Source organism: Desmodus rotundus, chromosome 12 (assembly GCF_022682495.2).
Source record: "Desmodus rotundus isolate HL8 chromosome 12, HLdesRot8A.1, whole genome shotgun sequence".
In the NCBI taxonomy this organism is placed as follows: domain Eukaryota; kingdom Metazoa; phylum Chordata; class Mammalia; order Chiroptera; family Phyllostomidae; genus Desmodus; species Desmodus rotundus.
This window is the reverse complement of record NC_071398.1, coordinates 76,626,971-76,646,497: the sequence shown is the minus strand read 5'-3', so window position 1 is coordinate 76,646,497 and position 19,527 is coordinate 76,626,971. Positions and strand designations below refer to the sequence as shown.

The window sequence follows — 19,527 nt, the reverse complement described above, 5'->3', positions numbered from 1 at the left end:
TTCTAAGATTCTCTCCTTATCTTTAATCTTGGGTAATGGAATTATGATGTGCCTTGGTGTGTGGTTCCTTGGGTCCAACTTCTTTAGGACTCTGAGCTTCCTAGACTTCCTGGAAGTCTATTTCCTTTGCCAGATTGGGGAAATTCTCCATTATTTTTTCAAATAAATTTTCAATTTCTTGTTCTTCCTCTTCTCCTTCTGGTACCCCTATAATTCGGATGTTGGAACGTTTAAAGATGTCCTGGAGGTTCCTAAGCCTCTCATTTGTTTGAATTCTTGTTTCTTCATTCTTTTCTGGTTGGATGTGTCTTCCTTCCTCCTGGTCCATATGATTGAGTCCCAGTTTCCTTCCCATTGCTACTGGTTCCCTATACATTTTCCTTTATTTCACTTAGCATAGCCTTCATTTTTTCATCTAATTTGCGACCAAATTCAACCAATTCTGTGAGCATCCTGATTACCAGTGTTTTGAACTGTGCATCTGATAGGTTGGCTAGCTCTTCATCACTTAGTTATATTTTTTCTGGAGCTTTGATCTGTTCTTTCCTTTGGGCCATTTTTTTTTTTTTGTCTTGGTGTGCCTGTTATGTAAAGGGGCGGAGCCTTAGGTATTCACCCAGGTGGGGCAACCCATGGTGCTGCACTGTGACGTTGTATGTGCGGAAGGGGTCCAAGAGGGAACAATGGTGCTTGCTCTGCTCTCTGCCAGCTTTCAGTCATTTCCCCCACTACCCACAAGCAAAGTGGGCCCTTCTGGTGCTGATTCCCATGTGAGTGGGTTTGTGTACATTCTGGGACCCTGTGGGATTCTCCCACAAACTCGCCTGTGAGGCTGGGAGTTTCTCCCACTGCTGCCTCAACCCCCAAGGGGTTTTCAGTCAGTGGTTTTGAGGCTTTATTTCCCTGTGCTGGAGCCCTGGGGTTGTGTGGTCTGTTTCTCTCCCCCTTTATTCCTCCCCATTTATCTTCCCACGAATGTGGGACTGCAGGGTCCACCAGCCGCAGTTTTGCCCTGAGTCCTCTCTGCCCAGCTACATGTCTCCGCCCCTCCTACCAGTCGGGATGAATGTGTCTTCTTTAACTCCTTGGTTGTCATACTTCCATACAGTTCAATTTTCTGTCAGTTCTGGTTGTTTTTTGTTTTTAAATTGTCATTGTCCTTTTGGTTGTGTGAGGAGGCACAGCGTGTCTACTACGCCTCCATCTTGGCTGGAAGTCTAATTTTTTCTTTATAATTGATTTTAGAGAGACAGGAAGGGAGACAGAAAAAGAAAGACAGAAACATTGATGTACTGTTGCACCTACCTATATATTCATTGGTTGATTCTTTCTTTTTAGAGAGAGAGAGAGGAGTGGGGAGAAAGGGAAAGAGAGATTTGTTGTTTCATTTATTTATGCCCTCATTGTTTGATTCTTGTATGTGCTCTGACCAGGGATTGAACCTGCAACCTTGGCACATCAGGATAATGCTCTAACCAACTGAGCTACCCCACCAAAGCAATCATAATAAAAGTCTGAAAGTGCTGGCTTATGGAACCATTTGTTGTTAAAAAAAAAAAAAAAAGGAATGAAAAAAATTCTTTCCCTCCCCTGCTCCCCGCCATACCCCTTTAAACAGAAAAATACACCCAGTATCATATTGCTTCCCACTTTATTTTCCACAGAGCAGGAAAATATTATTTATTTATTTAAAAATATTTATTTTCATTCAGATCTTCTCTGATCTCATCCATGTGGCTTCCAGGGTCCAGGTTCTGAGGTCTGGGGTCCATAACATCAGGTGAAGCTCCACACACACTACCCCTAGTGGATAACCCCCCATCCACTACAGCCTGATGGAGCCTCTGGCATCCAGGGATGCTCTTATTCCTTGAAAGAAGAAATTCAAGGATAAAATACACACACCTCCACATCCTCAGAATCCTCCTGCCCATGCCAAGATGCTAAAGGGGATTCTCATGTATCTGGACTGAGAAGATGGTCATGGGCATAGGGGTGGGGAGAAGAATAGTATAAGACAATTCTTTGAATGAATGGTATGGGAGTGGAGGAGAGATTCTGGAGTTTGTAGAGTACCACCCTAGGAAACAATTTTGTACCACTGTCCCACCATCACTCATCATTCACTGATATCTCTCCATCCCAGACTGTAAAAGTCACTCAACTCTTTTCAGTCTCCAACCCATCTCAGCCCCCTTTAGTCTAACTGTTCACTGATTCCTGACTCCACCCAGTGATTCCCCAAATTATGGCTTCTCAATTAACCTCACTTCAAATGCTCTATGGCCCACATGCAGCTACCACCTGGGACAAAAGGAAACTCCAATACCCATCCTTAAGCCACCTTTCAAAGGCCTTTCTCCAAGCTCCCTTCCTTGTCAGGCTGAGTTCACAACTTACAAGGGAGGAATCCCAGACCCTTCAGGGCCCATGCTGCCTTACTCCTCCTGCATGACGAGGATTCGCAGTAGGATCCTGTACACATCTTGTTCCATGTAGCCCTGTGGATGGCAGGAAATAAATGAAGGGAGATGAAGAACAGAAAAATGGGGAGAGAGAGATGAGGGAGAGACTCTGTGGTATAGTGGAATGCTGTTTGCTAACTATGAGCACTCACAGTATTTAACTTCTCCATGGCTGTTTCCTAATCTTCTCTTCTTTCTTTTCCTCTCTGTCTTCCTTTCTTTCTTTTCTTTCTTTCAGATTTTATTTATTCATTCCCAGACACAGGGGAAGGAAGGGAGGGACAGAAACATTGATGATGCTCAAGAAACATCAATTGGCTGTCCCTCTCACGCCCTGAACCAGGGACCTGGCCTGAAACCCAGGCACGTGTCCCTATTGAGAACCAGCAAAACTTCAGTTAGCAGGATGACACCCAACCCACTGAGCCACACCAGCCAGGGTTCCTAATCTTTTCAAGGAAGATAATGTTTACTCTTCAGGATTGCTATGAGGGTTACAACTCTGAATCTGAAGCAAAGCACTTGGTATACAATAAATGTTCGATTCTTTGTAGTTATCATTAATCCTAATAAAGGAGCACACCACCCACCTCTACTTCCTTGGTGAGGGATCATTTGGCTCTGGAGGGAACTGAGGAAAGGGACAGGAAAAGGCTTTACAGTGGATCAGGGAATTGAAAAGGAGGGACAAACACCTCTCTCCCCATACATTCATGTGCAATTTCTCTTGCTCTTCCTCATGAGATCCAGAGACCTGGCACTGGAACACCTAAAGTCTAGCTTTCCAAGAAATGACAAATATGTGCAGGTAAGAGAAGGAACCCCAAATGCAACACCCCCTGCCCAACTCTGTGTCTCTCCTTCCCCCCATGCTCACCTGAGCAGCATTCAGTAGATGGTTCCTATAGGTAGAGATGATCTCTTCATGGTTCTTCTGGGAATCCTGGGAGTTTAAGCAACAATGAGGAGTTATTGCCTACCCTCCCATACTCACCCTGATACTCCAAGCATGAGGAACAATAAAATTAAGTGGTCAGCTGGGCCAGATAGTCTCCCTTGGCCCATCAATGGCCCAGCCTGGACCTCTGCCTGAACAGGTCTCTGAAATTCCCAGAATCTCTCTTACATATACATCATTTCCAATTTCCACTCTCTTCTCTAGCTCTGTCCATTTCCCTGAGAGCCGAAACATACCCGGAGCTGCAGGGCAAGGCGAGCATTTTCTCCTCGAACTGCTAGGACTTCCTCTGAAAGCTGTTCCAGCTTCTTCAACAGTTCCTTGATCTGAAACCAAAGGGAACCAATGAGGCCCAAGTCATTTCCCACCTACCCCACTACCACCCAGAGTCAAGGTCAGCTTCCCTTTACTGAATATATAATATGTGTCAGATACTTTTACACACACCTTGTCTCATTTAATACTCAAATGAGCTCTACTTCTGTTCTGAGAAGAACAACACTTCTCTAGAGGAAGCATTATTATTCACATTTTGTAGATAAGGAGCCTGAGTTAAATAATTTGTCAAATCACACTAATAAGCTAATAAGTGATGACCCATGACTTGAACTTAGATCTCTTGGAAATCATGGTCCATACTATTTTTTAAAAATCTTTATTATTTTTAAAAATATTTTACTTATTTAATTTTAGAAAGAGAGGAAGGGAGGGAGGAAGAGAGGGAGAGAAACATCAATGTGTGGTTGCCTCTCACATGCCCCTTACTGGGGACCTGGCCCACAACCCACCCATGTGCCCTGACTGGGAATTGAACTGGCGACCCTTTGGTTCTCGGCCAGTGCTCAATCCACTGAGCCACACCATCCGGGGCCATGCTGTTAACTCTACTGGATCCTGACCTACTTCTAGCTGCTGACTACTGAGCAAAGTGGAGATGAGTTTTTGTGGTTTGTGAGGCTAAGTCACAAATGCGGTTAATGATAACCAGCAGTAATAGGAATGGTGGTAGCAAGAATAATAAAAATAGCTAACTGTAATACTTAAAATTTTCAAGAAGTTATTCTTAGTATTTTAAATATAATCTTATGTAATGTAACCTTCACAAAAACCCTATTATTAGCCTATCTTATAAATTTTAAAAAACTGAGGCTTGGAGACTTGGAGGTTTAGATAACTCACTCATGATTAATCAGTAAGTTTTGAAGCTGAAATCAAAATCCAGATGATCTCAGTACAACCTCCACTGTACCATTTTCTTTTGCTCATTTGATCTCTTTCCTCTTCTCCTTCAACACCAACACAAAATTCTTCCTTTCTTTAATTAGCCCCACCCAAAATGATTTCTCTTCTGTTTAACATTCCTTATGTTTTTATGTACTCGATATTATGTAATAATATTTCCCATATGTTTCAATAATTCTAAATTGGATCATGTACACAAATTTGTATAAGAATTCTGAATTCATTTCATAAGTAAAGTTCTAGAATTACTAAATTCATTTGCAAGTTGATTTTTTTAGGAAACTTGGGCACCTAACATGGTGGTTTTCAAATTTCTGTTTTTGCATTGGGGCTCTCTTTGCCAATAGAAATCTCTGATTGAAGTGGGAGGGGAGAAGTGGGCCTTTAGCCTAGTCTACTTTTCTTAATCAATCAATCAGCCTTTGAGTCACTTCCTCAGAACCCTACCCAAACCACAGCCACCTACCATATTATTAGACTTGTCCTCAGGCTAATACACACAATTTAAGTCAAAATGCTAATAAACCATAGTACTCCATGGGTGGTAGCCCTGACCACACTGCTTCTGAACCCAGAGTCCCAACCTAAGTCCCCTTCTTAGGTTTTAATACCTAAGTTCTCTTATATTTATACCTTACCTCCAACCTTAACCCCAAACTACCTCAGACTCAGACAAATTGCTAATAATTGGCATTCATGCCCTGGCTGGTGTGGCTCAAGTGGATTGAGTGCCAGCCTGAGAACCAAAGGGTCGCCAGTTTGATTCCCAGTCAGGGCACACGCCTGGGTTGTGGGCCAGGTCCCCAGTGTGGGGCACGCATGAGAGGCAACCAAATATTGATGTCTTTCTCCCTCCCTTCCCCTCTTGAAAAATAAATAAATAAAATCTTTAAAAACAATAACAATAATAATTGGCATTCTGTTTCGGGGCAGGGGGTATTTATCTGACTAACCAAAGGTAGGTGCAGGTTAGCAAAACCCATAAACACACAGAAACCTTCCCCACTTCTCCCCACCACTGCCTGATCTGATCACCTTGGTGTCCTTGTCCTGGCAAGTCCCCAAAAGATGCTCCATCTTTTCTTTCAGCAGCTCCACTGTTTTCTCAAACTGTTCTGAGCACCCATGCTTCTCGCTGGCCTGGCGTTCTTGCTCTGTTGCCCTGGCAGTCAGGTCTCCACTCCTGTGGTGCTCCTTGGCCACAGTCTCCTGCAGCCGGCCCATTTCCCAGCAGGCAGTGTTATACTTTTCTAGCAGAGCCTTTAGTTCCTGACTCCAAGCTTGGGCCTGGGCCACCAGCGAGCCCCGGGTTTTCTCATGCTGCCTCAGGCTGGCTGCCTCCCTGGCCCTCAGCTCAGCTACTTCCTCTGTTGCTTGGTAGAGCAGTTTCTTCAGCTTCCTGATCTCCTGGCTCTTCCCACTCATTGTGGCCTGAACGGCTCCCAGCTCTTCCTCGAGCTTCCTGAGTTCTTGCTCTAAAGCAGCCACTTCTGGGGATGCTGGCATCTTTGAGGAGGTGCCTGGCTCCCTATGTGGGGCAGAGGGTCCCTGCAGCCACTGGTTTTCCTCCTCCAGCCTAGCCAGTGCCTGCTGGGCCTCACGGTGCCTGCCTACTAGGGTGCTGATGCGGGCCTGCTGCTCCTCCGGGGACTCAGTACCTGTGCCCACAGCACTCGCTTTGCCCACCAGCTCTGGGGGCAAGCAGTCCCACAGGCCTCGGAGGCCACTGCTTTGGGAGGCCAGGTGCTTCTGCAACTTCTTACTGGCCTCCTTCTCCAACACCAGTTCATCTGTCAGCAGCCCCACACTTTGCTGCAATTGCTGGAGCTGGACCTGTGCCTCTGGCTTGGGCACAAACTCCCGCTGCAGCCGCTGGCTCAGGGACTGCAGCTCCCCTTGCAACTGCTGCCGCTCCCGCCCCAGCTCCCTTAACTCCTCTAGCAAGTAACTGTTGCTCAGTCTCAGTGCTGACACCTCCTTCTCCAGTGGTCCCTTTGCCAGTCCTCCTCCAGGCATCTGTTCCCTGACAGGGTTCATTAGAGTCTCCCCATGGGCTCCAGGAGCCCTTTTCTCTCTCCCTTCATCTTTTCTGGTGATGGTTTCTGAGCCTCTCTTTGGTGCTCCTTCTCTGGGCTCCTGGGCAGGGGCCACAGGTTTCCCTTGTAGTCCTGCCTTTGCCCGATCCAGCCTCACCAGCACCTGCTCCAACCTGGCCTCCATCTTCTCCCAGGCAGCTGCTGCAGCCTCAGCCCTTGTTGTCCCCAGAGCTCCCTCTAGGACTGGTCTTGACAAAGCCCCCAGGGCAGCATCCTTTTCTCGCCACACTGCAGCCAACTCCTCCCCCAGTTGTAGCAGGAGCTGGTTCATGGCTGCCATGCCCACTGATTCAGCCACAGTGCCTGTTGGTTCAGCCCCTAGGGCCTGTGACCTCTCCTTTTGGCCAGCATGCGGCTGGTCAGTATGACCAGGGCTAAGGGCATGTCCACCGTTGGTGATCAGTTGCTGTCCTGTGGCATTCCTCATGATCTCAGACATTGGGCTCTGGGGTGGCCCCTGTTCTTCTGGTTGGGACCAACCATGGGCTTCATAATGGATCTCTCCTTGAGCTGAATCCTCAGCCTTCTTGGAAGCTAATACTGGGTTGGCTGAGGCTGTGGCTGTGGCTGTGGCTACTGCCTGCTGCTGCTTCTTTAATTCTTGTATGTGCTCAGCCAGCAGGTCCAGGAGACAACCCTGCTCCATGCCATCTTCTTCAGGATGGATACTAGAACTCTGCCCTTCTGAAGCTGTGGGCTCTTGGGCAAGGAGGAGCCCCAGCTCCTGCACATGTTCTCGAATCTGTTTCTCCAGACCCAGGTAGGCTGCAGCTTGAGCCTTACACTCTTCTGTCTTTTGTACCAGCTCCTGCTCCAACTGAGAAGCTTTCCTCTGCTCCTCTTCATACTTCCACCTCCATTCCTCTGAGCATGTGCCTCCATGATTCTCTTCTTCCTGCTCTTCCTTGGGCTCTCCTCTCCTTGAACTCTTAGGTAGAAAATCCACCTGAGGCTCAGATGGAGAGGCCTATGTAGAAAACAGACAGTGAAGTAAAGCCTGCAAGCTATCCTAGACCCAGGAGGGCCTTTCTTCTTTTAGACTGCCTTAATACCCCCCATAGATCACTTCCTGGGAGATATTGCAGTGGGATGGCCTGCAGTGGGTCAGAAGGGGAGGTACTTAGGGTCTTACCTTAGATGCAACATCTGGGTGTTGAACTAGCTCCTGGTCTATATGAAAAGACATGAGGAAAATGAGAGCAGGGACAGGTCCCATGTGTTTCTATCCCATACTCTTTCATCAGACTCTCAGTGAGAGGAGTGGCCCCTCAGTGTCATAACCCTTATCACACATATCTTCCTAGAGCAGGGAGCCACCCCTGTTCAATCCAGCAAACTTGATTCCCTATCCTAGAGATGTTCCAGCTCATTCATTTTGTTCACTCACTTTATTGGACACTGTGCCAGGGCACTGTTATAGGCACCAGGGTATCAGTGGTAAACAAAACAGAAATGGCCTGTCATCTGAGGGGTCTACAGTGTAGTAGGGGAGAGAGATATTGAACAAGAAACCACACAAAGAGATATACAATTATAACTCAGAAATGCTAGTGATAGTACTAGCCAGAGTTGCCTTTAGTGAGAGACAAAGGAACTTCGTGACTATGCTTTTGCGAATTTGGGGTCATCTCATAGTAGCAGCAATAAATAAGTAAATTCTTGATTAAAGTGACAATTATTTGTCAGATGGGTTATTGCCATGCAAACAAGTGGGAGTCTAAGCAGCTTCTTTGAGCTATAAAGGAGCATCTTGAAGTTACAACAGGAAACTGGCTTTACCTCCCCTCCACCAGTTCAGGGCCTGCTGTACCGGCTTCCACAGTGCCTTGTCTTGTGTGCGCAGAGCATAATACAGAGCATCATGCTCCATGCTATCCACCACTCCCACATTGGCTCCATGGCTCAGGAGTAGTTCAGCCACTTCAGCGCTGCCTTTTTCACAGGCCAGGATCAGAGCCGATCTGTGTGTTAGGACAAATCTGAGGATAGGCTTTCCTTCTGGAATCAGAGTGTCCTGGTTCCAGAAATCTCATTCACAGGATCAGCTCTCATTCAGTGTGGGCAGGAGAAACATAGACCAACACCAGCCAATGACAAAGCATTTAGGCCAGACCAGAACTTTTCAAATGCCAGTCCTTGGAGCTGAATGAAGCATCAGAAAGCAGGAGGCCAATTGAAAGGGATTTATTTTCCTCAATTTTTATATATTAAGGTTCTGCATAAATTCTTTATCAGAAAAAAAGGATTCCATTGCTTAAAAGATAGTTTGAAAACCAGTAAATTAAACTATGTGTCCAGAGGTATTGATTCTATTTCCAGAGTTCTATGTTAAGAAGATGGGGCTGGTAGCAGCTAAAAAAAAAGTATAAGGAAAACTTTCTCAATTTCTCAAGAGGAAAACAGTGAAGCAGTTGGCAGAGTTCTTATAAACCACCACTCAGAAGAAAGGAGACCAAGAACACAGAGACCAACTTGCCTTCTTGCTCACACACACACACACACACACACACACTGCCCAGCAGCACCTTCCTAAATTGATCAGGGTGTGGATTTGGGGTGGGAAGATGAGGAAGGCTCACTTGTCATCCTTGTCTGTAACATTAACTCGGGCACCTCTCTGCAGTAGCTGTGAGCAGATAGCTGCATGACCACTCAGTGAGGCAATCATCAAGGGTGTACGTCCATCCTACACAGGTTGTGGAGAGAGGGTTCATGAGAAGCCAGGGGAGCCAGGGGTTTGACACAATCCTACCAGCTCCCCTCTCCCCACACCTCTCCAGGAAAAATCCCCAGTCTTGGAGCTAAATGTTCCTTTTCTAAGGGTTAGAAGCTCTTAAGAAGATAAAGCTTAACTTCTCTGTGAGGAAGAAGAGAAGGAGCAGGGTGGGGTTGGGAAGGAGTTAAGAGAAGGTGGTACTGCACAATATCTGGTCACAGAAATTGGCCAATCAAGCTCATAGAAAGCAACAGCCTCCCTGTGTAGAACACTGCCCACTGGCCCAGCTGATACTCACATTATCTAGGACATCCAAAAAGGCTTCATGGTCACACAGCAGGAGCACACTTGAGGCACAGCCAGAGGAGGCTGGGGAGGGTTGAAGGATGATTGGATTAAGGGGAAGCAGGAAGTATATCTAGTCAGACCATGACCCAATATCCCCTCCAACCATTGTAGTAATCAGCCCTGCCCTTTCCACCAAATGTTATGCTCCTCTCCCTTCCTACCCTATGATCCCTGCAGCCCTACTTTCTACCAGTCCTCTGGCACGCACCTGCCCAGTGCAATGGACTACGATTTTCTGCATCCACAGCATCTTCATTGGCACCATGCTGTAAAGAGCCACAAAGGGAAACAGCACAGAACATGGTGTTATCATTCTCACCCCATACCCATTGTTGGGTCTCCAACTTCCAGATTACTATGGGGAGGGGTGAAAGGACCTTGGCTTTGTTCAACTGCTAGGCAAGCCCAATAAATTTTTTGAATGATAGGCAGCCTTAAATGTCAACCCTGATTCTTAAACCTAGGGCCTAAGAAACATCAGATTATAGATAAATAAACATGCTAGGGAAAATAACACCTGATTCCATGACTGGTACTTTAGGATCATAATTGGGAAATTTGGAAAGTGCTGGGAAGAACAAAAGCAGAACAGCCATTCACCCAACGGTCTATTGAACTGTGGCTTTTGTACTTTTGGAGAATTATTTATAAATTTCCACATGTCATTTCACATCTATATTTCTCTGTGTGTGCCTAGACTACACACACCGCAAAAACAGACAGGATTTTGTTCTAATTTGAAAACCTCTGTCCTCCTTCTGCCCACCCATCACCATCACAGCAGTTAGTCTTTGAAGTGGCTCTGCCAGTGGCAGTGCTCAATATATGCATATTGACTGGCAACTCCACTTTATGACCTGCTCTCAAGGGCAGCATTAAGTGTGGTGCCTGCACATAGTAGATGTTAAATACATGTTGTGAATTAATAAATAAATTATTACAAGCTCTCATATTGGGGATAAGATGGGTATATTTGATCAAATATTGCTTGTGACTTCAAGACAAAGTTAAGAAACCCTGGATCCGCTTCTTCCCTTCACAGGAATAATATCAAGGGGTTGCTCTTACCTGGAGCAGGACCTTGACACATTGTGGCTGGCAGGAGATGGTAGCCAAGTGCAAAGCAGTGCTTCCTGGAAAGAGAAAGAGCAGGTGAGGGAGGTGTGTAGCCCCATGCATGCCAATGACTCACAGGGAGGGAAGGCAAGAGATGCACAGATAATCAGAGGGAAATTAGAGAGAGAAGATCTTAGCCATATGAGGCCAGAAATTCTTGTTCCCCAAGTGCCTAGTCCCTATGGTGGAGGTGGGAGGTGGGTGAAAGTACACCCAGCTGGTAGGGATGGGAACCTCTGGAAGGATGCCAGCCAGAATTTATGAGGAGAGAAGCAGGGGGTTGCCGTTGGAACCTACAGCAGGGCCCAGCACTGGCCCCCATTGCTGTTGTAGAGGGAGAGGCAAGCAGTATAACCCAGTGCTCAGTCTAACTCACCGTCCTCATTCTTGCTGTTGATGTCAGCCCCATTTGCAAGCAGTATAGTCAAACATTCTGTCAGGCCTTTGGAGGCTGCCAGATGAAACCTGCCAGAATCAAGGCAGAGAGGCAGAATGATGAGGGGATCCAGGGATGAGGAATGGGAGAGTCTTAATAATCACTGCCTTCTATGCTCCCTTAACTCCAAAGCCAATCCCAAAAGCAGAGAGGGAACTCCCCTGACCTGACCTTCTGAAAAAGAGAAGGCTTTATGACCTACTGTCATAAAATCAGAGGAAGCTAGAAGCAAAATAGAAATAAGAGCTACAGGTCTCAAGAAATCTCAGACTATTATTGTAGGGATCTTACCAGACTGGAAGTGTCGCAGAAAGACCAGAGCAGGGGAGTGGGCATGTGAAGGCTGACTTGGGCAGAAACAAGGAGTAACATTCCTCTTATCCTGCTCATTCCTTCTAGCCATGTGACTTGTGTGGCTACCACTTCATTCCAAATTTCCCAAGCACACACACCCTCCTCTTTGTTCAAGGAAGAAATACTCTATTTATTGTATATATCAGTTTTCTGTTTGTTCCATGGGATTTTTGTCCTTTTTTGGTCAGTTTTGTTGACCTGGGTTGTGAAGTGTATGGAGCTCAGGAACAATATTTTCTTCCTTCATTTTGTGTAGCACTTAATGTGTGGCAAAGATTTACTAAGACAAAAAGGGCTCTGAAATTGAGGTATTCCCTGGTCCTATATCATATTGGGGTTTGGAGCTTTCAAAGGGAACCACATACCAAAAATAGGGTCAGGAGGACTTACGGGGAATGGCCGTTCGAGTCTAGCTTGGTGGGTCGAGCAGACTTCCTGGAAGCCAGGGCAGCCACGCGTCCCACATCCCCCTGCTTCACTGCCTCCAGCAGTTTCTGATCACGGTGGTTCCATCTTTCTACCTGGTCCAGAGCCACAGATTGTGTGAATTAGGTGAGGATGAAGTGGAGAAAGAAATTAAAAGAGATGGTTATAGGAAGATGCCAAGCAAGAGGAAAGGGAAATCCCTAAGGTCCTTTCAATGCTCCACAAATCACTCAGCCTAGATCATGTAGTCCTTCTTAGGTGGGCCAGTTAAATAATCACCAATTCATATTCTACCTCTAATTATTGCCAGCCCTGGACCAAAAGGTGCCTGGACTACTGACTTAAAAATCAGTTTTGAGTGCTGGATATTTCCAATTTTTTGAGTGCAGAGTATTTCAAATGTCTTCTTTTTAAAAAGATTTTACTTACTTATTTTTAGATGGAAAGGGAGGGAGAAAGAGAGGGAGAGAAATATCAATGTGTGGTTGCCTCTCATGTGCCCCTCACTGGGGACCTGGCCTGCAACCCAATCAGGTGCCCTGACTGGGAATTGAACCAGTGACCCTGTGGTTTGCAGGTGGGTGCTCAATCCACTGAGCCACACCAGCCAGGGCTCAAATGTCTTTAAATCATCATTATGATTATTGTTGTTAGGACATCCATAGAGCAATCCTAGCCATGACTCCTTTCCCTTTTTTTCTCTAGGTCTTGCCAGAGCGAGCTGAACCAAAGTGACCACTCCTGACTGTGCTCACATTCCCTCTAAGCTTCCCATGCTACTCTGCTTTTTGTCTTCAGATATTTGAGAAGTCATGGCACCTAGCTTCAGGTCACAGTCAGGAGTCCAAATACCTAGTCATACCATCTCTACCCATCAGCTTTGGGCCACAAAACGGGGAGGAGAAATACAAGTTTTTGTTTTCCCATCTCAAATCTTTGTCCATTACCTAGTTGCTTTCCATTTCATGGCAACAACCAAACAGCAAATATAGGTCTCTAGCTAGGTTTGAGGAGGCAGCAAGAGGTCTCTTCCCTCCTCCTTCCTCCCCTCCCTCCTCTTTTCCAGGCAGGGAGCAGCTGTCCCAGACAAAAGCCACACCTGGGCATGCATTGTTCTATCATTCCAGCTTGACTTTTTCAGGTGGTAGGGTAATTACAGTAATTGAAGTACCACACGGCACAAAAGAGAGAGCAGTGTAAAAATACCCAGAGCTGAAAGCACAGAGAGCTTGGTTTGACCCAGAGAAGGGAAAGGAAAGGAAGAAAGGATGCAAAAATTTGTGGTATGGCGAAAAGGGCCCCAGAGGAATTTTGTCAGGGACTGGTTCAGATACTTTCTCAGCTATGAGACCTAGAGTAAGCCATTAAACCCCTGTAACCTGTTTCCTCACCTATAAAATGTGGAAAATAATAACTACCTCATCACGTTGTGAGTATTAAATGAACTAATATATATAAAAATCTCTTTGTAAACTGTGAAGAGCTATACAAGTGTATGGTATCCTTAAAACAGGAACTGATGGGGGATTAGTGGTTGCACATTGCATTTTATGAGCTATAATCTCAACAAGAAACAGGCTATGGGAGAAGGTGGAAAAATATAGGGTCAACGAAAGCCAAATAACTCATCTTCAAATATTGGCAAATTATTCATCAAAAACAAGAAAGATTTTAAATGTTCCAGTCATAAAATCATCTAGGGTAAATGAATTCTGAGGTAAGACTCCAATATAGCACTTGTAATTCCTCACAGCCCTTTCAAGTGCTATTTCAATTAGTCTCTCAACATCCCTGGAAAGTAGTTAAGGCTGATATTATTTTATCTATTTGACAGAAGTAACTGAAGCACACTGAAGTTAAATAACTGTGCAGAGACACACCACAGAATGGTGAGAAAATTGAGATTAGAACCCAGGCCACCTAATGCCAAATCCTGTTCTCATCACCAGATCACACTACTACAGAGTGATAGAAGATATTTTACTCATTTCCAAATAAACAGTCTAAGATTGCCCCCAGGGCAGAGCCACCCGCTTTCAGATGCTACTCTTCTGCATGAAGTGTCTCTAAACAGATTAATTCTCAAAGGACAAAACAAGCAAAATGATTGTTCCACATACCAAGAGAATGAGATGTAAGAACACATTATCCAATGTCTCTTGGGTGCCAGATCACCCTCAGACAAAGCAGAGAGTTAGAACTACACCCCCAGCACAGGACACTGCCATCAGCTGACCTCAATGTGAAGTCCTCTGTTTAAAATCCTAATTCAAACATTTTCTGTCCTTGAGAATTTAGGCATGTAAAAACTTCTCTGAACATCAGTTTTTTAATGATATAACATCATATAAAGCACCTAACACTGTGTCCATCACATAGTAGGTACACAATAAATGGTAGTTCCAATCCCCATCCTTTCTAGCCTTGCTGGGCACATTTTGGATGTTTCTGGGCTCATAATTCTCCATACAGGGGAGTGGGGGAAAGGGATCTTGCTCATATTAGCCAATGCTTAACAGCCAGGCCGTACATATAGTAAAGGTGTTTCCAAGCAAAGGAGATACTTTTCTTTACAGCTAGAGAGTTCTAAATCCACCTGATTTACTTCCTATAATTTTGTTACCCTAAGAATAATTTAAAATAGGTGGAAATGTTGGAGGAATGGAAGAAGCAACTGAATGATGTATCTCTTGCACATTGATGTTTCTCTCCCTCTTTTTCTCCCTCCTTTCCCCTCTCTCTAGAAATAAATAAAATCTAAAAAAAAAAAAAATAGGGGTTCTGCTCTGGCTGGGTAACTCAGTTGGTTCAAGTGTACTCCCAATATGCCAGGGTTGCGGGTTCAATCCCCAGTCATGACACATAAAATAATCAATCAATGGCCCTGGCTCAGTGGCTCAGTTGGTTGGAGTGTCCTCCAGTACACCAAAAGGTTGGAGATCTGATCCCTAGTAGGGGCATGTACGGGAGGCAGCCGGTCAATGTTTCTCTGTCACATCGATGTTTCTCCCTCTACCCCTTCCTCTCTCTCTAAATCGGTAAGTATATCCTCAGGTGATGGTTAAAAAAAACAATGAATGCATATATAAGTGAAACAACAAAAATTGATGTTTCTCTCTCTGCCCCCCTTCCTCTCTTTCTCTCAAAAAAAAAAATTAGAGTGCCTTTTAAAAAATAAAGTAATTGCAGCTTCTCCTTATTTCTGGCTGTAGGCCTTTAAGTTTCCTATCAAGATGGATCAAACCAACAGTAGAGGAAGAGTGGCTACCGCTGTAGGACAGGTGTATGGAAATAGAAAGGCTGCCCTGAAGGAACCAGGAGATGACTGTTAACTTTTTTAATGCAGTTGACACTTCTGTAAGCTAATTCAGTTCCAACTGGTTAAAGCTATTTTCTGGTTTACTTCCTACACAGGCAGAGTAAGATAATATGTAAGACATCCTCAAAGGCATCCTCTACTTGATTAAAATAAAATGAGATTATAAAAACTGGGTTTCTGGCTGTTTGCGGAATTTCCTATATTCTGGATAATTTAGATTAATTTTTAAATGATCACTGATTTTTTAGTCCTGATCTCAATTTGAGAATGCAGGACTCTGGCCCTGGACCCCAGGAGTGGGAGTGGGGATAGGCAGGGGCAATCTCCAGTATCACTGGGAAGCCAAGCTTTGGGAGTGACAGGAATGTTGTCACACTATTTCTCTGACAAACAGGTCCAGAGTGATTAGCTGCTAAGGGAGTGGAGGAATTTATCATAAGAAGTATGAGGAAATTTTATAAAGAAACAATTTCCAACTGAAACTGGCTTATTATCAAGCTTTTTGTGATCCCATCCTGAGGAGCTAGATAGTTCTAAATCCACCCAATTTACTTCTTATAATTTTGTTACACTAAGAAGAGTTAACAATGGGTAGAAATTCTTCTTGGCCAAACCTTTGTAGAGCTGGGGTGAAGAAGGACAGAGGAATACTTTCAAATTCCAACATTCACTCCTTTGCTCACCACAGCATCTTGAAAAGGAGGCACTGACCAAGGATTGGAGAGTTAGGAAGAATGAAATAGTTTTTCCATTCCTAAGGAGCACGCAGACTCCACAAACCTGAAAGGCAAGGGCAATGTAAAGAATTTTCCAATAACTAGGGAGAGTCCATGTGAATAAGAAAACCATTACGAGTTAAGAGAGAGTCTTGGTAGCCTCCCTTTCTGGTAGCCGTAATAGTTATTCAGTGAGTGCCTTTTTATTGTTTGACCAATGTGTAGAAACTAAGTAGAGAAGCAAATATAAGTGGGACAAGGGCAGGCCTCAACAGAGTTCCTGGTATTGACTCATAGCTCTCTTCCAGGCTTCTGTGGCCTGCCCATAAAAAGTGCACTAAACATTTTTCATGCTTCCTTATGAATGGCACCACTAAGAAGTATTACTACAGGTAATTAGCAACTTCAGTTCTAAATGAGCCATAATTCTCATCTCCACAGAAATTGTCGTCCCAGATAGGGGGTCTCTCTATAAGAGATCTTCAGAGAAGAAGAAATTATACTCTCCCTAAGCCCCTACATCCTGTAATCTTCTTCCTTGTGTTTTGTTCTGGGAGAACTTTGTGAGTAGAGTGACTTTTTATGGGAACTCTCAAAGTGAATAAACTCTTCTCTTCTTTTCTCACCACCACCTTTCCCCAACTCAGTCAAAAGGAGCAGAGAGTATAAACCCTCAACAAATGGGTGAGGGTTTACAATGAAGAAAGATTTTGGGAGAAGCAGGCAGAAGGCCTTGACTAGCACAAGAATCAGTCTGATGACCAGGCACTGCAGTGCAAGCACCTTATGTAGGTCCGTGGGGAGCCATCAGGCACCTGTGCGTTTCTCTGGCAGTGCCTGTCAGGCTGGCCAGACTGCACGATTAACCCACAGAGAGCAGGCAGGTCAGGGCAAAAGGGGGAAAAGTGAAATTGAAAAACCACTTGGCAGAGAGAAGCAGAGGTTGAAGGGGAGAACGAAAGAAGGCTGCTGTTGTGGGAGAACTAATTAGAAAGAGGTTTGGAGTGATGTGTGAGAGCCAGTGGTAATAACGAAAGAATGAGAGTGGTAATAATGAGAGTGGAAGTGGCATGGGGTGAGATGGGGGTAAGGAAAGAGAAGATTCTATGAAGAAGGGCTTGAAGAAGATATGGGGCTGGGACTACTTGTTGGGCTGAGAGGAAACAACAAGAATAGGGCCATATGAGACGGGAGGGCCTTGAGGACAGAGCAGGGCTGGAAAATAAGACCCTGAGGCAGGACTTCGGGAGACATAATGGAAGTTGAAGCTGAGCAGGGCCTGGAGACTGAGCAGATGCTTAAGAATGGTCCAGTACTAAGAGACAAAACAAAAGTAAAGGTCAGGTCCTTCAGGAGGGGCAAGGGCTACAGGAAACATCAGAAGTTGGGAATGTAGATGATAGGAGGACAAGGAAGGGTCAAAGGAAGGAACCTTAGGGAGGTCAGAGGTTGGTCAGAGGATAACCAGAGGCTGGGGAACAGGGTCTGGAGGAAGTCAGAACTAGTGGGCTGCACTGCAGGAGCGAAAGAGCTGGAAAGACTGATAAAAACAAAAGGCAAATGGTGCACAGCGGTAGGACTCAGGACTTCTGTCACCACAGGGCTTGGACCCTAACTAACTCCATGCCCATCCTCCCAGACATTTTGGCACCTACCGCCACCTGTGAGCTGGAGCAGGAGAAGAGGCGCTTCATGGCCAGGTCCAGAGCCACAGGTTGGCTCAGGGCTGGGGGGGAGCAGGGAGAGACTGGAACGCGCAGAGAGAGGGGCACAGATTTCCGAACCCACCAAACTCAGTTGCGTCTGACAGAGAGAAAGCTGTCAAAAGCAGTGCCTACCCGCCCCCAAGTCCCTTTCTGCTCAGTCCGAGACAAAAAAACCCGAGACTGGGCTTAAAACTCCGCCCCTGGCCCTGCCCCAATCCACCTTTGTAGAGGTGCAGTGCCAGCAATCTTTGGCTGCGACTTGGGCTTGGTCTCCGTCCCTGCTCTCCCAAACTGAACCCGCCCCCAGCTCGGACCTGTTCAATAATAGAGGGAACCTCGGCCAGCTTCGGCTAAAACTCCTCCCCCGGCCCCGCCCCTCTCCGCAGTTTTAGGCGGCAGCTCCACCCCAGACCCCGCCTGAGCCGGGCTCCGCAAAGTGCCGCTGCAAGAGGAGGACAGGCCTGGCTTCTCTCCCTGCGCCCCAACTACCTCGTTTAACCACTGGTGACAGCGCTTTCATTATCCAGAAACCTTTGGTCAACTTAGTTGATCTCTGCTTCCTCCTCCATTCACCAGCCAAAAACCAGGCACAAAAGAGAATTTTAAGAGAACAGATTGGAAATGGGAGGAGACTCTCTAGTGTGGATAGCGCATGACTCCTCTCAACTTGGGAAACCAAACTTGAGGGAAAGGGGATCAGGTTTAACCTTCTATAGAACCTGTAAATTAGAAAAGGCAGAGGGAGAGGAGAGAATTATTTTAAGCACCCCCTGTTCTTTAAAAAACAAAACACAATTTCTACTACTCTTTAAATTAAAAAATTAGCAATTCTGGCTTGAATGGTCAGTCCCAGGCAACAGGTCTATCCATCTCTCCTTTCTCCACCTGGCGGCCAGAGCAAACCCACTGAAATGCATAAATGCCCACTGGATACAGCTGAAAATGCTTCACCAAGTTTATAAGGCTCACCAGGAGCTGCACCCTGCCTTCCACGGTCTCATTTCCTACTACTTTCACAGTTCGATGCTCAGTCTATTCTAGTTTATTACAATTTCCTTCCAGACTGGGGATTACCGGTAATCCCCCCAGAATGCCTCCTCTCACACTTGGTGGTCCTTCAAGCCAAATGTTTTTCTTTTTCCTGTAAAATTTTCCCTTACAACCCTGCCACCACCCTCCCCCTATAAACACACCTCAAAAAAGTGTGCCAAATTGTGTGATACAATTTTAATCCTGCCATATTATATAGCAACTACCTCTCTGTATTTGCTAGTATTTGTTTACATCTGTCTTCCCTACTAGACTGGGTTCTTTGATGGTAGGAGTTGTATTTTATATTATTCTCATTGCCTGGCACATATTAGGTGCTTAATTTATGATGAGTGAATGAAAGAATGAATGAATGATTGAAGAAATGAAGGCACAACAATGAGGAAAAGGAAAGAACATATGTGTATGGAGAGAGACTGTTGTTTCTACAGTTGTTTCTCAAACTGGCTTTGTTCCAAAGGAAAAGGTGACAGACTTATTGAAGAATAGGTTGGAGTAAAAGGAAGTCCCATTCTAAAAAAAAAAAATTGTCCCACTCTGGAACTGAGGGATAGAGAGGACAGGTATCTGTAGATGGAT

General features: G+C 45.4%; 1 protein-coding gene across 2 annotated transcripts; it reads right to left on the bottom strand.

Moving 5' to 3' along the window:
• Positions 1–1,634: 1,634 nt before the first annotated feature.
• Positions 1,635–18,196, bottom strand: ANKRD35 (ankyrin repeat domain 35). Of its 2 annotated transcripts, XM_045181680.2 has the most exons (15): positions 18,119–18,196; positions 17,848–17,995; positions 12,122–12,252; positions 11,318–11,406; positions 10,894–10,958; positions 10,034–10,091; positions 9,776–9,846; positions 9,341–9,447; positions 8,541–8,722; positions 7,894–7,931; positions 5,701–7,728; positions 3,660–3,749; positions 3,343–3,408; positions 2,401–2,501; positions 1,635–1,869 (listed from the first exon to the last, which is right to left on the bottom strand). In XM_045181680.2, the coding sequence occupies exons 2-14, from the start codon at positions 17,884–17,886 to the stop codon at positions 2,439–2,441; spliced, it is 3,027 nt and encodes a 1,008-aa protein (XP_045037615.2). In that variant the 5' UTR covers positions 17,887–17,995; positions 18,119–18,196; the 3' UTR covers positions 1,635–1,869; positions 2,401–2,438. The 2 variants fall into 2 exon arrangements, with proteins under 2 accessions (XP_045037615.2, XP_024430349.2); XM_024574581.3 differs by lacking the exon at positions 18,119–18,196 and having other exon boundaries at positions 17,848–18,106.
• Between the last annotated feature and the right edge of the window lie 1,331 nt (positions 18,197–19,527).